Source organism: Triticum urartu, chromosome 1A (genome assembly GCF_056163025.1).
Source record: "Triticum urartu cultivar PI428250 chromosome 1A, HENAU_Tu73, whole genome shotgun sequence".
Taxonomy (NCBI): domain Eukaryota; kingdom Viridiplantae; phylum Streptophyta; class Magnoliopsida; order Poales; family Poaceae; genus Triticum; species Triticum urartu.
The window spans coordinates 566,364,579-566,386,965 of NC_141873.1; the positions used below are offsets into that span (position 1 = coordinate 566,364,579).

At 45.5% G+C, this 22,387-nt stretch overlaps 2 protein-coding genes and 1 pseudogene across 2 annotated transcripts; all 3 read left to right on the plus strand.

The window, feature by feature from the left end:
• On the plus strand, nucleotides 1-3,810 carry LOC147992825 (uncharacterized; annotated as a pseudogene).
• A 9,374-nt stretch (nucleotides 3,811-13,184) lies between these two features.
• On the plus strand, nucleotides 13,185-14,301 carry LOC125539394 (uncharacterized). The gene has a single exon (XM_048702839.2). The coding sequence runs from the start codon at nucleotides 13,405-13,407 to the stop codon at nucleotides 13,936-13,938; it is 534 nt and encodes a 177-aa protein (XP_048558796.2). The 5' UTR covers nucleotides 13,185-13,404; the 3' UTR covers nucleotides 13,939-14,301.
• Nucleotides 14,302-20,016: 5,715 nt separating this feature from the next.
• Nucleotides 20,017-21,160, plus strand: LOC125539402 (uncharacterized). Its single transcript, XM_048702848.2, has one exon. It carries the CDS (start codon nucleotides 20,152-20,154, stop codon nucleotides 20,857-20,859), a length of 708 nt encoding a protein of 235 aa, XP_048558805.2. The 5' UTR covers nucleotides 20,017-20,151; the 3' UTR covers nucleotides 20,860-21,160.
• The last annotated feature ends 1,227 nt before the right edge of the window (nucleotides 21,161-22,387 follow it).

The following is a 22,387-nucleotide window of genomic DNA, read 5'->3' on the forward strand; positions in this document are numbered from 1 at the left end:
ATGGGCAGAGGAGACGCCTCCGCCGTGTCCTCCTTGCGCCTCCCGTCCCTCGCCGGGCCGCCTCCCCATGCCCTCCACCGCTCCGACCTTCGAGCTGACCCGCAGCATGCCGCATGGCCGGCGCCGCCGCAGCTCGCGGCCGGTGCGGCTGCTGCTCGCGCCCGTCGCGGCCAGCGCATCTGCTGCTCGCGCCCGTCGCGGCCGGCGCATCTGCTGCTCGCGCCCTTCGTGTCCGGCGCCGCTCCTGCACGTACGCACCTCGGCCTCCACCGCGTATGCTCGTGCCCGTCGTGTCCGGCGCCGCTGCTGCCCGTGCGCACCTCGGCCTCCACTCCTCCGAGCTCCGAACTCACCCGCCGCATGCTAGCAGGGCCGGCGTGCTGCTGCTCTGCTCGCCGGGCAGCCCAAATCCAAATCTTGGACTTGATTGCTTTTTTGTTTTTTGATTAAAGGGCTTCCATGTAAAATTACAGGGAGTGCTTCGTATATCTGTAAATCCCTCGTCTAACGTCGTCTATCACGAACCGTTACGCCACATCAGCAAATGCGGGACCCAGGTGTCATAATCATCATCAAAACGACCAAAGTCGCCAACTAGTGCTTTTTGCAAAAAATTATGAAAAAAATTAGTGCTTTTTGACACAATTCCATAAATGTGTGGTTCCTGCAAACCTTGTCTGAAGTGTCGATATTTTTTGCAATTCACTCAACCCGTGGGTGATAGATTTACTGGTGGCTGGTTGTGCACATGTTGCTCTTGAAGACGGCATCGTTTCCATTGTGGATGTCTGGCTCTAGACCTAGTCTTCCTTTTACTCCACTAGATGACCCGGTTGCATCGATGGCGCAAGAAGCCAGTTAGAAGTGATGTTAGTAGTGAGTAAGTAGGGGATGTAGTTGGAAATATAATGTAATGTGGATTGTATTACAGAAACACATATATAGGCAAAGTGACAACTTATTTAGGTTAGCATTGTAAACACAAGTAAAATATACTTGGACATAAAGATTACAAATACATACATAATTTACATAGGGTTTACAGTGGTAACACATTATCATACATAATGTAGCATGACATAAAGTCAAGGGATTAGCTAATAATGAAAGAAGGTGTGGAATTAGTTCAATACAACTTATTTACACTGCTTCGATGAAGCACAGGACTAAACCATTTATAGGTAGCTATACTAAACAGCGTTCCTTGTCCAAATGGCGTCTGGTTTGGCTCAGTTTGTTGTTGTAATGCGTGGATCTGTTGAAATACAGTACCTAGGATCATTATCTTCAGTGAACTTGTATGTAGAAAAGAGATCTCTCAAGATGGCATAACCTGAATAGAAAAGCAGGATAAAAAGGCAAGTGATCTGTTATGGGTATAACCATTGGCAAGAAGGCACAACCATAAGTGAGCAAATCTTGGGGACAAGCGGGAGCATACAGACATAATCTTCAGAACAGCTAACATTGCACTGGTAGTAATAGATATATTAGGTAGCATGGCCGAACGAATATTTACAATGGATAGAAATAGTCATTGAGGAGGCAGGGGATAGCAGGAAAGGCCAACAACGATATTAAATAGGGAAGTGTATCAACAGAACTTTGACATGGCTCTATGAGCGCCAAAGACTGGGTTTGCAAACACGCTAGAAACGTAGTAGAAGCGTGTTCAAAAGGGTGCAAAGACAGGTGCATGAAGACAGCAACGGCGAACCAGTCTTCACTTCTCCTTGTGGCCGGAGGCTTTAGTAGCAAGGGCCAAAGCAGCGAGGGCTAAAGTGGCGAGCTTCTATATACAAAACAACCTGATGCAAAAGAGAGGACATTTCGTAAGACAAGGCATCAACAAGTTTATAAGGTTTAACTAACCACGTAGGTCTAGTTAGAGCATCTCTAGTGGATGGTGTATATGGAGGTGGATGCTAAATATACACGATCAAAATCAAAAAAGCTTTCCCAGTGGATCGTGTATCAGGTCGTGCACCTATACACGTCGCTCCCACGAGCGTACCTGGCGTGGGACTAAAAACGACCGAGCCACGCTCGTGGGCTCGCGCTCCCGCTCCCACGACCGAAAAAAGCCTCCCGCTCCCGCTCCCGTTCCTCTCCGGCCGCCTCCCCAAGGTCGTCGTCGCCCCTCTCCGGCCGCCGCCCAAGGTCGCCGTCGCGTCTCCTCTCCGGCCGCTGCCCAAGGTAACCGTTTTTTCCTTTCTCGCGAGCGGGAGCAGAGGGGCGGCGGCAGCACGCCCTGCAGCCCGATCTGGCGGCGGCGCCGGTGCCGGCGCGCGCCCTGGTGAGAATAGAGGGCGGGGACGGGGGGCTGGGCGACAAGTGGGGGCTGGGCGGCGAAGCGGTGGGGGGGAGGGGGGAGATGCAGGGGCGGCGGCCGGGCGCGCCTGTCTGCTGGGGCGGAGGGACGAGCGGCGCCGTGGGGAGATGCAGGGGCGGCGGCCGGGCGCGCCTGTCTGCTGGGGCGGAGGGACGAGCGGCGCAGTGGGGAGATGCAGGGGCGGCGGCCGGGCGCGCCTGTCTGCTGGGGCGGCGGGACGAGTGGCGCCGTGGGGAGATGCAGGGACGAGCGGGGCGCCATGGGGAGATGCAGGGACGAGCGGCGCCGGGAGGAGATGCAGGGGAGATGCATAGCTCTTTGGAAGGAGAAGAAAATAATTTTTGCTTGTCAATTTGATGCCAGATTGTGGTCTAAAATAGTTGTGCATTGGTTGCTTGCAGATGGATACTGACCAAAGCTTCTTGGACACCCTTGGTTTTGGTTACACGCAAACACAACTAGAAAGTCCAATTGGAGAGCAGGCAACTCCATCAACTCAGCATCGTTCTGCAATAACAGAGAAAGGAAAATCCAACAAAGGCAAAAATTGGTCTAGTGATGAGGACAAGGTTCTCATAGCAGCATGGGCAAATACAAGTTTGGATATTGTTGGGACAGATCAAAACCGGGATGCTTATTGGGATAGAATTTCAGAGTACTACAACACACACAAGGAATCATCATGGCCGAAGCGTAATGCTAATGCAATCAATTGCCGTTACACAACGATTAACAAAGAGACCTCTAAATTTTGTGGTTGCGTTCAGCAGATTTTAAATAGGCAAGAAAGTGGAAGGACTATACAAGAAAAGGTATGCGCCTTTCTTGTAATTCTATATGTGATGTGCAATATTCTATATGTGTTGTGCTTATTTTAACAACATATTTATATGTGCAGACAAACGATGCACACATTTTGTTCAAGGAAATGGATCTTAAAAAAGAAGAAGCCTTTCACACTGATGCATTGCTATGTAGAGTTTTCGAAGTATCCAAAGTGGCAGACAAGAGAAGTTGAAACTTCTCTTAAGAAACAAAAAAAGACCATTGATGCAAGTCCGGGCACAGCCACCAATGATCCGGCTGATGCATCCTCGGTACGTACTGATGCTACCTCGATACACACTGATGCTCTTGAACATGAGAAAAGACCTGATGGTGTGAAGAGGGACAAGAGAGGTAAAGCTGATGACAGTGCTTGCAAGCTGTCATTAGAAACTGTGTGGGCAGTAAAGCTAGAGAAGGATGAGATCAAAGAGGCGGCAAGAAATGCTCGCTATGCACAGCAATTGGAATTGCGAAAAGAGGAGATTGCACTCAAAAAGAATGAGGATGCACGAAACGAGAGGGAGGATGCACGGAGACAGTTTGAATTAGATGAGAGGGTCATGCTCATCGACACAAGTGGTATGACTGATGTTCAAAAGTAGTTCTACCAAGCTAAGCAAAAGGAGATCCTTGCTCGCGGCCTAGGGTAATGTGAGCTATATGTTGTAGTTGTAAGAACTATTTACTGCTTTCTGCTAGTTGAGGACATGGATTACATCACTCATTGCATAAATATTTTTATTGATAGCTGCATTACAAAGACATGGATTACTCGTTTCCAAACTTTTGCCACACATGGTCAATTAGATCAAGTTTAAGCTGATCATGTTCATCGAAATTTCTAATCCGATGAGTCATCTGAATAAAAGAGCTCAGTTCTTCCGCATGAGTATGAGAGACTGTGACTCTTTCTCCCATTGCCTCAAAAGTGCAGCTTTGCCGACCAGTTTGTCGCTCCTCTTCAACTATCATATTGTGCATTATGACACAAGCTTTCATGACATCAGTGATTTCTTTACGTTTCCATCCTTTAGCAGGTCCACGAACAATGGCAAAACGGAATTGCAGAACTCCAAAGGCTCGTTCCACATCTTTCCTAGCCCCCTCTTGTTTCTTGGCAAAAGTTTTATGCTTTCTGCTAGTTGGAGCTGGTATGCTCTTCACAAATGTTGCCCATCGTGGATATATACCATCTGCAAGGTAATACCTCATTGTGTACTGATGGCCATTGATGCTATAATTCACTGGAGGAGTTTGGCCTTCGGCTAGCTTTGTAAAAACAGGAGAACGTTGAAGAACATTTATATCATTCAGAGACCCTGGTAAACCAAAATAAGCATGCCAAATCCAAAGATCTTGTGAAGCAACTGCTTCCAAGATCATAGTGGGCTCGCTCACATGGCCTTTAAACATGCCATGCCATTTTTGGGGGCAATTTTTCCACCCCCAGTGCATGCAATCTATGCTCCCTAACATACCGGGAAATCCTCTTTCCTCCCCTATTGCAAGTAACCTAGCAATGTCTTCTTCATTTGGAGATCTCAGGTACTTTTCCCTAAAAACTTCACAAATTTTGATCACAAATTTCTTACAAGACTCTAAATTAGTAGACTCAGCGGACTGGATGTACTCATCAACATGATCAGCTGCTACTCCATATGTTAGTATCCGCATCGCCGCGGTCATCTTTTGCAAAGGATGTAACCCAAGAGCTCCAGAAGCACTTCTTTTTTGCGTAAAATAATCATCATAGTCATGCTCAAGTATACCATCAGCTATGCGGTTGAACAAAGTACGCGACATCCTAAATCTGTGCATAAAAATTAAATGAGACAGGGAAATGAAAAAAGGACCAAAGCAGAGAAGTGTACTAATTACGAACCTTCGTCGAAACAAATGTTCGGGAAAGCGAGGAACTTCTTTGAAGTAGTCGTCCCACAGAAGAAGAAATCCGGCATCTCTTCCTCGATCGATTGACTGACGTCCATGCTTGGAACCGCCATGGCGTCGAACGTTCTTCCTCTCTTCCTCCTCGCGCTCGGCGAATGCTGCAAGTATGAGTTCATCGTCGCCAGATGAAGATGACGAAGAACTCATGTCCCAAGTGGATGTGTTCATTGTGTTGCGTGAGAAATGATAGAAAAATCTAGGTGAGGAGAGAAGTGTGCTGGAAGAGGTGGTAGGAATGGTTTATATAGATCGGAAATATGACCGTTGCAAATATAGCCGTTGGAATATACACGTCCTAATTTACACGTTTCACTGAAAAACTGAAAGGTGTATAATTTAGTAAGGTATATATGGCGTGTATATGGAGATATACACGTTCAAATTTACACGTTCCACTAGAGATGCTCTTATGATTTATGAAACCAAGGAACATATATCTTCCCAGGTCACTTATACATATGGTTAAGGCGAGACAATCCAAGAAGAGAAATAAGAGGCAAAACCGCATATTTTCACAGCAAGGGAAGCCACCAAATAGACCGACCTTGAGATTAAAACATCATGTTTGCTAAATAACACAGCCTATAGCAAATCTTCCGACAAACCTTCTATGAATAAGCATCATACTTGGCATGGCTCGAAAGTTACAATTCTACTAGAAACAAGAATGGAATACCTAAAAAAACCAACCGGATCAGATTATTGCTTTTTCTGTGGAGCCCCTATTAGCTGGCAATGCATGGACGTTTCCAGACTAATCTGCTTGCACGCGAGCCCATGCATATAATTGCAAAAGAAAGGGTGCGCCATGCCGACATGGTCTCAGCAGGCAAGAACAGTAGGCAAGGCATGGAACAAGGTAAAGAAGGACACAGTTTTTCACAGGTTAATAGAGCATGCACCAACGGACAATCAAGTACAGCAATGGAAACACGTCTAACCTTGCCAGAGAACCACACCCAAGGAACAAGGGAAAGAAGCAAGAAAGAACGTGTGAGCTCAGAGGCATTTTATCGAACAGGAGAGGAGCAAGAAAGACCTTACCTTGCCAAGCAGCAAGCCGAGCGGCAAGCAACGAGCTGTATAACCCTGCAAGGCTGCAACATGAAGACGAAGAGAAGTGAGAACAAGGAAATGTAAGAGCAGGAGGAAAGAGGAAGGAAAACCGGCGCAAGGCGACATTGGGACGGAGAAGAAGCGAAAGACGAAGGAAGCAGGGCCATGACAAAGATGGAACTAAAGATCGATGCGCCCTGGAAGGAGACGGGTGGAACGAGAGCGAGGCGGGAAGAGACGGGAGTGGGAGTGAAAGTGAAAGGAGGATGGGGAAGGGAAGGACGACCAACTCGTCTTGGTAAGATAAGGGGCAAGGAGGAAGAAACAGTAATATTATTTTAGACACAGAGCAAGCCACGAGCCCACCATACAAATATAGACACGCATGCACAAACATGAAAGGAGAGCGGAATCCTAGGCGACTCAAGCCCAGCCCGTCGCGCAACCAATACAACAAGAAGCGCATAGCCGGACCATACGGCGTCAGAACAGCAACGCACCGAGCCGCTGTAAATACTAAAACAACCCACACAAACACTCACCCGCTCGCCGACAAACGGGAACCACCGCACGCAGGGCCCATGCGCAGCGACGCAACACAGAAAACAAATGAATTGGTCTCTGCAATCAACACCAGCGACGGACCCTCTCTTTTACCCAATGGGAGCTCCAGTCACACCGCTTTACCCATTGGCCAAGACAACAAACCACATCCCTCACCCCTTCAAAAAAAAAAAAAAACCCACATCCCTCACACACACCCAAGGAACTGCCAGGGGCTACCAACACAGCTGAGCAGCCAAAGCGCGAGTAGAAATAGAAAGAGTATCACACCACTCGACTACCCCACGGGCCCCAGCCTGCCCAGCCCACGCCGCGCCCCAAGCAACACAACGGCAACACCCACGTCGCATCATCACTCTTTGTCTCAAAAAAAAAAAACCCCACGTCGCATCACTCGGTCAGCTCGCACGCGCGCGACACACCAATCATCACCCAATCGGCCTGCGCGAAAGCTTTGGCCAGTCAGTGGCCGACGCGGAGACGCGCACTGCAATTAGCGACGCGGACAGGAGCTCCTGTCGGTCACTGCAGATCAGCCCCACCCACGCGCGGGCCCACTGGTCATTACACAGAGATAACAAGCACGCGGGTGAGAAACTTTTGGACGGCCGGCAGTCAAAGCCATGAACAGTAGATTCATCAAACGGCCAGTAATCACTGCGCGGTCGAAGGGCCTTCCTTTTTTTGCGGGTGAAACTTTTGGTCGAAGGGCCTTCCTATGGCCGAGTTGCCTAGACTCTTTTACTAGTAGTTAGATTTCTATTTCCATTCGTGCACTTTTCTTCTCTTTTGGTGAGCCTACCTGATGTTTATTGTTACCGGTAATAGACTTCTAGTGGGATTATTGATATGTTACCTTGCTGGTAGTTTTAGTTGGGGTTGTGGAGCTTAGTTTCGTAACGGGAATGTGTCCTCTTCACTAATACAAGCGTCGTTGATGGGTGTCCTTTTTACTACTTTGGTTTCGTTCATGTTTTGTGTTTTCATAACTACATATCGTTGGGCAGCTGGCCCATATATATTTTTCTACTGCTAGCCCATTTACAAAACATATGACCATGTGTCTATGATTAGCACCCCTAAAAAAATTGTGTCTATGATTAGCCCAATTTTATATCGAGCTATTTAAGAAGAAATATTGCTCAAGTGGTGTAGATGGACTACCGCTTCGCCGTACACGTGTTGTGTTACGTGTATTTTGGGCACGCGTCTAGCCGCGCCAGCAACTATTTATTCTCCTGACATAAAATGTTTCACCCTTACTAATTATTAATTTTTAAAAGTTAAAATTTGTCCAGGCCTTAAAAAATATATTTATTAATAAAAATGTTTACATCTATTAAAAAATATACTATGCGCTCTATTTTAATTGAATAACAGTTTCTAGGAAATTCGTAAACAAATGCTTGCAGGTAAAAGAAATGGACCAGCACCTAACTCAATTGAGTAACACCTTTCACGAGTGAGAAAAAATCATTTACCAATGAATGGAGAAGAAAATAGAATCATGACCATTTTATTTAATAACAACTTGGCCTGCCAGAAATCCTTACAAGGTTAAAACACTCTTTTCTGCTTTAATTTTCTCTCTCTGATGGTTAATAAAAAAACCTAATCCTATTTAGGGCTTCGGCACCGGTTAACCTGAAGGCGTTCAGAAATGGGTCGGCCCATCTAAAATTGCAGTGGGAGGAGCTGGTCCAGTCTTGTGAAGCTTCTCAGCCGTTTTTCTTTCTTTTTTCTCGTTTTATGTTTTTCGGGACAATGACTGTTCCGTTTTCCTTTATTTTTTTAAATGTGCGAAACATATCAATTCGAAAAAGTTTTGTGAATTCACAACAGTTTTTCAAATACCCATGATCTGTTTTTTCAAATTCATGAACCTTTTCCAGATTATCATGAACTTCTTCAAATTTTGTGAACCATTTTTCAAAACTTTGTTTTTTTTCATTTTTTGCATACTTTGTTGTGCAAACCTATGAACTTTTTCAAACTCAATGAACTTTTTTCAATTCACATTCTTTTCTCAATATATTGACATTTTTTAAAAATTTCATTATTTTTTTAAAAATAAATGTTTCCATTTTCCGTGATTTATTTTTGAAAATATATGAAGTTTTTAAAATTTTATGAGTTTTTTAGCTTTCATGAACTTTTTCAAAATTTCATGATTTTGGTTTTGAAATCTATGAATCTTTTCAAAATATGTTTTTTTTGGAGTTGATGAGCATTTTTTGGTTTCGTATACTTTTTTATTTTTTAATGCATGATTTTTTTTCAAATTATCCTAACATCCTCACTTGATAAATAAATGTGGCGTTGTTGGTAAAATAAAACAAAAAAGACTTGAGAACCACCCAACATGTCCATCATGTTGATCAATTTAAGATTCACATCTCTTGTGGTGGGATGTGTGTCTCTTGATGCATCCGACGTTCCAAGATTCACATCTCTTGTGGTGGGCGGCGCGTGTGGCTCTTTAAAACTTCCCGGGTTTTGAAAGAGCTCAACCTGCTGAGCAACTTGGTGATGCTCACAAGGTGGAGATTGGCGGAGCTAGTTAGTGTGTTTTATGGAGTGTGAAGTTATGGGGCACGGGTACCATGGTGCCCTTAATTTTGAGAAGAAAAACATATTTATAAGTTTCAAAAAGAAATAAAAATTATGTGGAAACTTGTATGTGTTCACTACGGATCCATGAAATTTTGTTTTGAAAAAAATGTAATTTGTAAGCTACACACAAAAAAGTCTGGCCCAAAAACAAAAAAGCGGTCCATTTGAAAATACATATTTTTCTTTTCTTTGTACGCCACGTGTGAAAGTAAAATGTTGTGGAATTTTAACATACGTGGTATACATGTGTGTGCATGTTTACAAAAAGTTTCATTTCCCTTTTGCGCTGTAGAAAATTGTTTCTTTGAACGGCACCATGGTGCCCGTGCACAACTAGTTATTTTCGGTTTTGATGCAACTTTTGAGTTTGACATTGTTCTTTATGAGTCATGTTTCTTTCAATTTTATCCAAATATCCTCACATGTTTAATAAATTTAGATTGATGATAACAAAAAAAAAAGGTTCGGAACCACCCAACATGTCCACCATATCCAACCTGGTGATCATCGAACACTGTAGGTCACATTTCAAATTCGATAGGTTGACATGATGAAGGAAAAGTGCGCAAGTTTAGAACATTATACCAAAAGCAAAGAAGAATCACATCACACAATACTCATTTACAATGCACTGACATTATATCCAACTTGGCAGAACACGATTCATATTCGATTCAGGCTGTTACACGAAATAGCAAAGCATGATGGCAGCACCAACCCAGTCCACTATTGGTTACACTATATATATTCCACAAATTAAAGGAAATATAAACCATTGATTCCATCATTTGAATTTCTCAAACATATAGGAGGAACTAAGCACCAAGAACAGTAATGGTTTGCTTAATAACTATACTTTGAATCAACATAGGCATCATGGTTTCTATTCTTTCTGCCGCCTCTTCCAAAAGCAATCCGACCAATTGTCCTCTCAATCCTTACGGACATCACGTAGACCTGAAACATAAATGGGGATCAGTGAGCCTTCCTATGAAGTGCATATAACCACATACAAATATTAGATGTTTACATGAAAAAAATATCCCACCGAGGGTTGGCATCAGCAAGAACAAATGCTCATGAAACTGTACCAGAATACTTAAGAAACTGTATAATCATACTCAGTGGCGGAGCTAGCAAATTGTCGAAGCCTGGGCATGACGCAAGATAAAATTTACTTTGGTCTATCAACACTAGAAGTATCATATATTTAGGTAAACATCATGTGTAATACGCACACTAATATTTCATGCATCATATAAGTAAATTAAAACATGAGATACAATTTACCAAATAAAATTCCAATCTCCGATGTTCATCCTTGTGCCCAGATGAGAATCTACAAGATACAACACATTATCAAATAATTGAATTTCCATTGAATTGAAGTGCAAAAAAAGGAGAGAATCTAGAAGATACAACACATTACCGGATTATACAATTTTCATTGAATTGAAGTGCCGACGGTGACGAATACGAGCACCATCCGCCGGAGCCGAAGTGGAATTTACACAAGGGGCTGCCCCTTTGACTTTCGCGCTTCCGCTTCCGATCCCGGTTGTCGCTTGCTGGAGTCGTAGCCTGCTTAGGCCCAGGTGTGCATCATCTCTTGCGGTCTGGCCGACCGCCGGTGCTCCGTCAGTCCACCTTGCCGGTCGCCGCCTCCAACCGCCAGAGTTGCTAGGGCACGTCGTGCGGCACGGCGCACAGATGAATAGGCGGGCAAGGGATGCAGCCACCGGCCTCCTGATCGATGGCACGATCTGATTAGCACATGTAAGGAAATTAATGAATGAGTCTTTGACGTGAGTAAGCCCAAAAGGCAAAAATGACACCCAAAGTAGCCCAATTCGTGAACCAGATGTATTTTGAACATATATTGTACGTATTTACAGATTGTGACTCCGGCGCTTGGAAAATTGGCAGCGCTCGAGCCCGGGCACGTGCCCGGGGTGACCGGACGGTAGAATCGCCCCTGATCATACTTACCTTCCTAAATAGCCTTATATAGTTATTCTACCCATTATGATTATGAATAGCTTACTGAGGGTATGAAAGATTTGTTCTACATGTTTTCCTGTCTACTGATTATGAATAGAAAATGTAGCATTAACCTAAATCCGTCCTCTGATTACACACATATCATGCCAGTTTATAAATACACAAGTATAAGTAGCTATAGCCTTACAATCATTTGCCAGGGTAGCCTGCAGAAGAAGCGTTGAGCTTGTCCACCCTGAATAAATCAAATCAGACGGTAACATTCAGTTATGTAATACTGCAATAAGCATCACTAAAAATTCGATAAAAAGGAAATACATAAATATATACATGCATATGAACCTATTGTAAATCAAACTGATGCTGGCATGGCAATCCGTTAACTTTACATCATTCAAGAGAACAAATCAATATTACCAGTTTGAGATAACAATAGTTTTCTCACCAATGCACTGAGTAATAAAGTTCATCGTTGATTGTCAAACAACATGGACATTATTAATACTCTCCCAAGCAACCAAAGCTTCCTCATTTCCCCCCAATAAAGTTCATCATTTTCTAATAAAGTTCATCGTTGTTTTAACCAACGAGACAGGAGCCGCTCACCCGGGCGACATAGCTACGTGTGGTTGTGTAGCTAGCCGGCCAACATGTAAAGCTAGCTTATGTGTGTATGTGCTTCTAGGAACTAAAGTACTATGGGAGCAGGGCAGTGCAGAGTACTCTACACTATTAATCAGCGTGAGAAAGTCTAAGTCATCTAAGCGTGAAAAAAAGGTGTGGGCCAGTTATTAGCTTGGAGGTTCCAAGTTGGGGCTTTCATTTGCTCTCGACGCGATAAGTGCAGCTGTATGCGGTCAGCGCAGTTGACAAAATTTAGGCCGTAGGGTGACATGCGACGCGCATATGCATGAGTAGGAAGCTCGATAAGTGCACTGTGCACACGTCGTTGCCGGTAAGATCGACTGAAACAAGTTTTGGTCAGGCGACTGACCCAAATTTTATTTTGAGTCTAACTGACATCAAGATCATGGTGTTCTCTCTCATGTTGACCTACCAAGATCATGGTCTTCTCTTGGTTCGATGCAACTTTTGAGTTTCACAATGTTCTTTGCCAGCCCTTTCTTTCATTTTTTCCGAATTTATCCCCACTGGGTTGGTAAATTTTGATCGTTGGAAAACTAAAACAAAAAGGAGTTCAGAGATCAGAAGCACCCAACAAGTCCATGATGTCCATCATTGCACACTTGTCATGTTCTGATCAATGTACTACTACTCTGAACCTGTTCTTCACTCCGAAGCGGCATGCAGGCCCCCATGCTCTGCACCCCCCACACAGAACCAATCTCTCTGCCTTGGGCCTTGGCGATGCGACGTCCTGGAGCTGGAAGCGAAGGAAATGCGTACAAGAGGATCAGACAGGCGGTCGGGGCCGTGTTGGCAGCTACAGTTGGCACTCTGAATCCTGGCGTGCCGGCACGGCGGCAGGCCCGGCGACGCACGGCCGCTTTGCCCCAAAACGGCACGGCCCTTAACTCCGGCCACGGGCCCCCCGGAAGCGTGGGAGGATAAAAGGCGCGCAGGGGTTGCAGGTTGCAGTTTTGGAGCACTGTAGCTACCCGTCCTCGCGAAATCGGACGCTATCACCCCTCGGTGTATCTTGTACCCGCACCAAAGCATGGCCCCCCTGTGCCTGCGTACGTATCATCATCAAAGTTTTTCCCGCACGCCCACGATCGAGAGCGGAGTGAATTCTCGCTGCACGCTTTGATCTCTTGCAGCTTGCAGGGGGGCAGTGAGCCTGACGGATGTGGGAGTGAATTTCTGGCCATTTTTCACGGTTTTGGTTGCGAGGAGAGAAAGCTCTCCAGCTTTTACTGGGCGCACGCGTGTCACCCGTCCCGTCCAACTGTGTACCCGAACCCCACCTACAATCTACAAAGTGCGCGCTCTCGTGTGCCATTTCGGCCGCTGCGCAGCGGTTCCCCAGGCTAGCTACCACCTACTGGCTGATCGCAAACACCTTTGCTTGGTTCCGTCTGACCGTCTGCCTGCGGTCGATGATTGGCGGGGCGGGGCGGCAGCGGCAGCGGCAGCGGCATGACGGTGCGGTGGCGCGGCCGCGACGCAGGTTTGAAGCCGCTGGTGGCGAGGAGGAGGGAGGGGAGGCCACGATGGCGAGCGCGGGGTGCATGTGCCGGTCGTGCGCGGCGGCGGCCGTGGCGGACTGCGTGGCGCTGGCGTGCTGCCCCTGCGCGGTCGTCAGCCTGCTCGGCCTGGCGCTCGTCAGGGCGCCCCTCGCCGTCGGCAGGCTGGTGATCAGGGCCAGGCGGAGGCGGCGGGCGCTGCTGCGCGGCAAGCGGGTGCGCGACGTGGCCGCCGCCGCGGCTCTCCCGGCGCCGGGCGACGACGACCGCGAGAAGGGCGCGGTGAAGGAGGGCGGCGTCGGCGGCGTGCAGACCACGGCGACGAGTACGGGCGGCGAGGTGGGAGTCGGCGATGATCACGAGGCGGAGCTGGCGTGGCTGGAGGAGATGTACCGGACGGGGCGCTGGGGCTTCGGCCGCGTCTCCTTCTCGGCCAAAACCCCGTGAGCCGCGCGCGCCGCCCGATCCAGCGCCTGCATGTCAGCCGGCCGGCGCGTGCACGGCGGCGGGTCAACTTCAGAGGTCTTGTCGTAGCGCAGTAGTAGTGACTAGTGAGTACGTACGATCAGCCGGGTGCATGCACCGGGCCGGCGTGGAGTGAGATGCGCGTCGCGGTCTTTTCTCGCGCACGTTCGAATCTCGATTTTATTCAGAGCTGATTAGAATTGACATGTTCCCTTCATTTGCCTACTGATTAGAAGCGTGCGAATCTGAACTGCGAGCACGTGTTGGCTTCGTTTATCATGGAATCGACATCACGTTCCATATCTATACTTCTTACATCTTCCTTTGGCCTTTTGCCAATCTATACTTCTCGTTTTATTTCCACTTGTTTTTTTTCTTTTTTGCTACCAGTTATGGTTCTCTTACTTTCTATCTGGAGAAAAAGTATTGATATGGTCCTTCGCGAAAATAGAAAAAGGAAATGTTGATGATAACTCGTAAAAGGAAGAATACAAATTGCTTTGTTTTTGCTAAATTTATACATCTAACGTTAGGTTTTAAGCAATTCGGAGCGAACGCCGCGTTGGCCGTCAGATGGAGCACACGTCTAAATGTGTTATAAATATTGCACATCAAAGTCCCAAGTCATTAATCGTACACGGAGATTCGTGTGGATATTTTCTTTTTTCCTTCTTCTTTTTCTTCTTACGCTTGATTAAATGACTTGGATGTGTAATAAGTAGAAAACCCTTACTTAATTCCTCTTATCCTATTGGGACTTTCCCCACTCGCCCATTCACTCAACCCACTGTCACCCGACTGGTCGCCACTCCGACCCAGCCTGGCTGCCGCCACCGGCGGGCATCCGCCATGGCCTCCCCCTACTCCCCTTCTCCTAGCCAGATTGATCAATGGCATTCTTTTTAGGGCAAAATTATCTCTGTAACATGGCAAGTTTGAAAAAAAGATATTGATCACACGGTGAACTAACAAACATTATGTTTCCAAAACACATGGTAATTTGAAGTATGTAATTGCCAGACGACATTTTTACGATTACAATTGTCTCATGTGTCCACGGCTAATTCCTAAATTTGTGATCCTTTCAAAGGATAAAGTCCCTAATATTGTGATCTTTTTTTAAAGAACACGATTTGTAAATCTGCCTTGTCCCAGTACAAACATTCAAAAGTTGAAATGTTTTAAAAAACAATTTTCTTATTTCTTTCATGTGCAATTTTATTATAGGTACCATGGCAAATTCACTAATTATACCATGACAACTTTTCCAATTAAACTATGGCAGTTTTGTGGCAACTACCATGGCAGTTTTACTATTTACATCATGACAATTTTATCAATTAGACTATGTCAGTTTACTATTTACATCATGACAACTTTATTAATTAAATAATGGAAAATTGTATTGTCTTATAAACCTTTTTCTCCTATATATATGGTAATTCTAGATATGTCGTAGCTTACCCATTTTATAGAAGGATGAATCATGCCATCTTTTAGGGGTTATGTATAGTACACTTGAACTGTTCAAAAATATATTCTAGTGTTAGTGTCAGAGCATGGCAAACTTTTTGTGTGTAGCAATACATATAAATTTGTTGTTCTATTTTTTGTGTTTTTTCGCATTTTGCCATGTCACCATAGACCATGTTTTATCGTGCCAGCAAATTTCAGCGTATGCTTCTGTATCGTGCTATGACAAATTTGTTTTATACACTATGTCAAATGTATTTTTGTCTGTATTACTTTATCTGTATCCTGAATTATCTATTTTTTGTTGATGGCAATTTTATTTTTTTTGAAAAACAGCTAATTGGCCAACCCCTTTTTCCTCGCGTGATCCCTATTTTCCGGGCCAGCTTGGTCACGTTAAAAACTCCCTGCAGCGATGTCTGAGGGGTCAATATTGGTTCCATCGTTCTTACCCTCCCAGCGTGAACCAATCGTTCTTGCCCGTAACAGCGAAGGCAGACTACTAGTGTCGCGGTGCACTGGCTACCAAGGGGTGGATGATTCCCTAACAGTGGAGATTTTGGCTTGCAGAGATGCTACCTTGCTTGCGAGGGAGAAGTACTATCAGAATGTGATAGTCGAGACAGATTGCCTCAATGTTGTTCAGCTATGGGAAGGTAGGCTGGGAGGCAAATCGAAGGGGTTCCATATCTTCCAAGAGATGCAGGAGGAGTTGCCGTTTTTCAGGGATTTCAGCTTCGCTATGCTAGCCGTCTAGTGAACTCTGTTGCTCATACTTGTGCCAAGGAAGCTTTAGTTGTACAGAATGTTTCTACATACTCTAATGTAATCCCTGGCTTTCTGAGATGCACCGTGCACTCAGATTTGCTACCGCTGAATGAATAAAATCCGGAGAGCGGAGGTTTCAAAAAAAAAGCATGAACCAATCGTTTGCTGAGGCATCCCTCTCACCTGACGTTCACCATGTATTGGCGTGCTTGTTTTTTAGGACAAAATGCAGCTAGTATACAAAACCAGGATTTCCTTTTATTCTCAAAAAACCCAGAACTAATTTTGTATACACTAGACAAAACCAGAATGCCGAAATTGTATGATAACCCGCCTTATGATGCATGAACCCAGCTAGTATACACATTTCACATTTTTAAAATATGCTGTGAACATTTCTGCAAATATATGTTTTGTTGAGACACATTGTATAATTTTCATATACATCTAACACATTATTAATTACATGATTATTATTTTCCAAACACATGCTTTGAACTTTTTTTAGTACATGTTGAAATATTTTTCAATGGTTTGAAACCTTTTTTGAACTGACCATAATATTTTCCGTTTTATGAAATATCTGCTGAGAAAGCAAAAGAAAAAAAAGAGAGACAGGTGGTTTATCTATCACCAAATAGAGATGAATATTATATGATAGCAGCAGGAAATTCTTTGTCCTTGAATCAAGGTATTCAGGAAGAACAGGTTGTTCCGGCTAGATACCGTCTTCATTGTCTTAACATCTTTTCAAACACGCGAACAATTTTGGAAATATAACATATTTTGAATTACATGAAATAAAATTACATTGTAAAGCATTTTCTAAAAATGCCATGTACTTTTTTTTAAACATGTGAGCATTTTTTATATGTCACAAACATTTATTTGAAAGCTATTAACATGTTTCTACAATTATGTTAACAAGACAGTTACACTGCATTAGCACTTTTCAAGTCTGCGTTATTCAATTTTTATAAGGACATTCAGTTTTGGATATGTCTTTGGAGTTTTTCAAAAATATAAATAAAATAAAACAAATAAATGAAGAAACATAAATGAAAAACAAACTATAGAAAGTTGGTCCAGCCTAATACGAGTGACTGAGAGGGCACTCCTTCAGGCGAGACCTAGTTCGTCTAGTATGAAACGAGACATAGGTGCGCCCGGCACACTTAGCATAAAGTTGTTGAGGTAACGCACAGAGTGTCTGCCCTCTCGTTAGGTTTTCTTTCACGGTGATTTCCTTGGCTCAGTTTTCTCCCCCCTAGAAAACCAGCCGTTAGCTTTTACATCGATAAAAATGCAAAATTAAAATTAATGATGATTATTTTACAAACATATTTTGTAAATTATACTCCCTCTGTTTCTAAATATAAGTATTTTTAGAGATTTTAATATGGACTACATACGGAGCACAATGAGTGATCTACACTCTAAAGTATGTCTATATACATCCCTATATAGTCCATATTGAAATCTCTAAAAAAACTTATATTTACGAATGGAGGGAGTAGAAAACTATTCTGAAATTTTAGAAAATCTTCATGAATTTTAAAATTGAACCAACATTTTAATTAAATTTTTAAAAATATTCTTGAATTTCAAAAAATATTGATAAACGTAAGATAACTATATTCTTAAAAATATTCATGTAATTGTTTAATATAAAATATTCATATATTTTACTTAATATTCAAAAATTTAATAAAATCGAAACAAGAAAATGTTCATAAATTTGAAAATGGAACATGAATTTAAAAGGGGTAAAAAGGAATAAGAATCAAAAAGAAAATAAGAAGAGAGAGAAATTGGAAGAAACCAAATAAAAGCTGGCAGAAAAGGAACATATAAAGGAAAGAACTACAAAAAAGTCGCCTGCTAATAACAAAACAAACTGCTTGAATGTAAGTAGCCCCCTGTTGGGCCTGGTACATGTCGGATCTCCCAGTGTGTTTCCTCGAAGTGAATGTCTCAGAGTTGGGAGTCGGCACAAGCACCAAAACATTATCGAAGTAGCTAATACCCCACCCGTTGCTACGGGAATTGGTTGCAATATATTATTTTGATGAGATTTGGATGTCTGAAATTTGAATATGGGAATGAAGATAAAGATATATATATGTTTTTTATTTAATTATCATATAGATGTAAAATATTTATAAAATAGAAGCAATATTTCTCATGCATGTTGACAGAAATAAAAGTAATGTGGTTGATGTAGTGAAATGTGTGCTTGTTGAAAAAAGCAGTATAACTAGCATTTCTGATGCATGAAGTTTCTCATACATGTTCAGAGAAAGAAATGTAGTGGGATTGATGACGTGAGATGCATGAAGTTTCTCATACATGTTCAGAGAAAGAAATGTAGTGGGATCGATGATGTGGCAGATGCGATTAGATGGTATGTATGCATGTTGTGATAAATGAAAATAGTAAAAAGCATGATGGACAGAAGCATTTGGTTTTGTCGACACAGATTAGCCGTTTGCACTTGTACGAGCAATTGTTTCGTGTTATTGCCCAACAACTTTCTTTTAGTTCTCATTTGTTTTCCTTGACAGTGTACACTTGTACCAGCATTATTAGTACCAATACACACGCAATATCTTACGGACGAAGCAACAAGTTTGTTTTATTTGAGAATTACCAATACTTTAGTCTTGGTGAACACACATCCCACATCTTAAGTAAGCTATACTTTACTTAGAACCGGAGCAATACAGCAGGGAAACATCAAACAAACATGGCGCCAGTGAGTAGTGACACGCCATACCTTTATAGGCAACCACTACAAAAACAAAGACGATCCGCTAGTCCTCCAGTGTCATTTCACTCTCACCTTCTTGCTTGGGCGCATGGCAAACCGGACAAGTCATCTCATCCGAATCTCTGATCACCGTGGTAGGTAGGACACACCAATGTACAGTGTAAATGCACCAAGGATGATGATGCACGTGCAAAAGCATAAGAGAAAACATAATTATCTCCACAAAATAAATCTGCAGGAACATGATTCATACGATATTTGCTTATTGGGGCCCACGGTAGATAAGTTGTCTCAACTTTTTTGGGTGTAATGTCAACTGTTTGACCCATTAGATTTGAACTCAAGGGCTCTCGTATGCTCTTCCTCCTCTAGCTCTCCTTCCACCCGCTTGATCCAGCGCCGACCAAACCGCTTGTTGCCGCCATTACCGTCCGGCGGTGCTCTAACACGCGCCTGGCCGCCCCCTTCCCGCTCTTTTCCGCCGTGCTGCTGCCGCTGCAACCTTTCTTATGTGCCCTGACCGGCCTTCTTCTCTGGTGTCGGCAGCCCATCCCGCACCCCGAGTCCCCCTCGGCCCTAGGTCGCTTTCGGCTCGGCTTTCCCGACGACCGCGCACTTCACCTATCTTTCTTCTTCCTCCTCCTCCAGAAATTGGCTTACACCAGTTTATTTTTCAGACAACTTACAAATAGCAAATTACTTTTTTTTACCGATGTTTGATAGGGTACGTACTTTTATGAAAAATATAATTTTTTTATAAAACTATAGGAGTGAGTGACAGGGGCTCTCGAGAAAAGTTCAAAAGAGGAGAAAAGCCGCACATGGTTGGATCGGATCAGATCCAGCAACGCTGTAGTCCACTCCACTGGGATTCTCGCCGCCGCCGCTGCTGTCCAGCTTGCATTCTCCCGTTCCGTTGAGGCTCAACGGCCGGCTCCCATCACCGGCCACGTGTCGCGCATGGGCCCGGCCCACCCACCAACCGAACAACCAGCTCCCTCGAATCACTGACGAGGCAACAACGGCAGTGCGTGTCCGGGCCCACCCGTCGGCCACGGAGAGGGCCTCGATGGCCCACGCCTTGCGTGCCAGGCGCAGCTCGCAGCGGCAACCGCCTGCGTCTCCCGGCCCTTTTATCCCCGCCGCTCCCCCCCGCACACGGCACCGGGGAACGGAGCGGAGCCATGGCGGATCACAGCGACGGCCCGGTTGTCGACATCGTTCGAGAAGATCCAGACGAGGAGGAGGAGGAGGAGGAGGAGGGGGAGGGGTTCACGTTCGCGGCGGCCGCGCGTGTGGGCGACGGGTGCGCGATCGGGCCCGTGTACCTGGTCTTCGGCCGCCCGCGTTCGCCGGCGGAGGAGGAGGTGGAGGAGGATGCCGGCACGGCGACCGTGCGGGTGCCGCTGAGGCAGCTCCTCCTGGAGGAGCGAGGGTCCTCGTCGTCGTCGGGGAAACGGCCGGACGACGACGGAGGAGAAGACGACGAGCTCGACGGGGTGCCGGTGGAGACCTACTGCCTGTGGTCGCCCGGGACCTCGCCGTCCCCGTCCCCGTCGCCGTCGCGGTGCCAGAAGAGCGGGTCGACCGGGTCGGTCCTGCGGTGGCGCCAGCGGCTGCAGGTGGGGCGGAGCCAAAGCGACGGCAAGGAGAAGTTCGTGTTCCTGCAGGCACAACAGGACGCCGCCGGCTCCCCCGGCAGCAGGGGAGGGACGGGGACCGGCGAGCCGCGCGGCCGGGGAGGAGTCCACGGCTGGAGCCACCGCGGCAGAGGGGGCAGCGGCAGGGGGAGCCCTGGGCGCAGGGCGTCGACGTTCCTCCCGTACAAGCAGGACCTCCTCGGGCTCTTCGCCAACGCCGGCGCCTTCCGCCGGAGCTACCACCCCTTCTGACCAACTGACCAACGTCAGCCGTCAGCGTCCATCGATCTCTCGCCGATCGGGTGGTTGCCCTGCATTCTTTCTTTCTTTCTTTCTTTCTTTCTTTCAGATTGTGATCCCTGATGAGTACACGGCGTGTAGAATTTCTTGGGTTCTTTTCGTACATATACAGTGACAGTAGCTGGTACGTAGATCAGATCAAATCCAACATTGTGAGTAGTTTGTACAGCAATTTCTTCAGTTGCAAATTGAGTTGCGGTGACAAGAAATTCTTTGCAGTTAAGCAAACGTTCCCAAGAAATTGTTCACGGCACATCATCTCCCATGATTTGTGTCTAAATTATGCATGAGCCAAAGTCTTAATTAGGAGTAGTACGTATTAGGTAAGCAGCGCAACGAGCTGCAGTTGCCGCCGCGTACGAGCTGTCCATGAACGAATACGGTCGTGAGGCAGGAGGTTCAGGCGAGCGCGTCGATCGACCTTATCGGTGCTCACCTACTCAGACTGGCGCTATCGATGCTTCCTTCCCCAAACTTTACTCTTCGGATTAGTGGAGCTAATTGGGCAGCTCGCTGGGTTAGGCTAGCTCGTAGCTGGTCAAGATCGTGCTCAGCCTGGGCCCTGAACGTACGTAAGTGGCCGCCGGAGCCACACAAATGGAAACCGGATAATTATCCTCTGCCATCTAATTAAACTTTGCAGTTTTGAGACATGGCTAGCTAGAACGGTAGCTGGCCAACGCAGCTGGTGCAATGAGAGTCCATTTGGAACGCCATCGTTCATCAGAGAGGGGAAACTGTCCCAATTATACGGAGTTATTTATAGAATCCGAATATTTATGGTAAAACCGGCTGAATTGCTATAATATTTTAAAACTTTGCTTCGTTGTGTCTCCAATCACAGTGGGAAGTCATTTTGGTATAGTTTTGTCAATTTTATTAATTAAGGAGTAAGCATAGTTACGTACTTCCCACACACACACAAAAAAAAAACAAAGTTATGTACAACAAGGCTGAATTATTGATTGCAATTTTTTGTTAGTGGCTTAGAGCATCTACAGCCGTACGCCTCAAACCCACCTCATACACCCAGGCAAGCCGCTTGGTCACTATCTAGTCACGATTTTTTGACCCAGAAGAACATCTCAAACGGTCCTCAAACGGCCGGGCTGACCGGCACACTCCATATCCATCCAAATATGGGACGGATATGGGGCGCCCCCGGGCGCCTGCCACGTCGGACCCGGCCTACGCTGGTCCATCCGACCCCACATAAAATCCCCTTCATCCGCTCGTCGGACCAAACCCCCTCCCCTTCTCTCCCCTCTGCCACCTAAACTTGTCTCCGGCTCTTTCCGGTCGTCTCTGGCATGGCGGGCAACGGATCCGAGTCCTTGACCAACAGATCTGTCGATCCCGAGGAGGAGATGGCCGTCTGGCTTGCGCTTTGCAGCACCCGGGAGGAGGCCCGTGCACGGTTACGCTCGGACTCCATCCATCGGAAATACATTGCGTCTGCCCAAATGGTGCATGGATCCAG

What these genes read in the sequence shown, in the direction of transcription:
- LOC125539394 (XM_048702839.2), top strand. Translation starts at nt 13,405, where the DNA reads ATGATTGGCGGGGCGGGGCGGCAGCGGCAGCGGCAGCGGCATGACGGT.
- LOC125539402 (XM_048702848.2), top strand. Translation starts at nt 20,152, where the DNA reads ATGGCGGATCACAGCGACGGCCCGGTTGTCGACATCGTTCGAGAAGAT.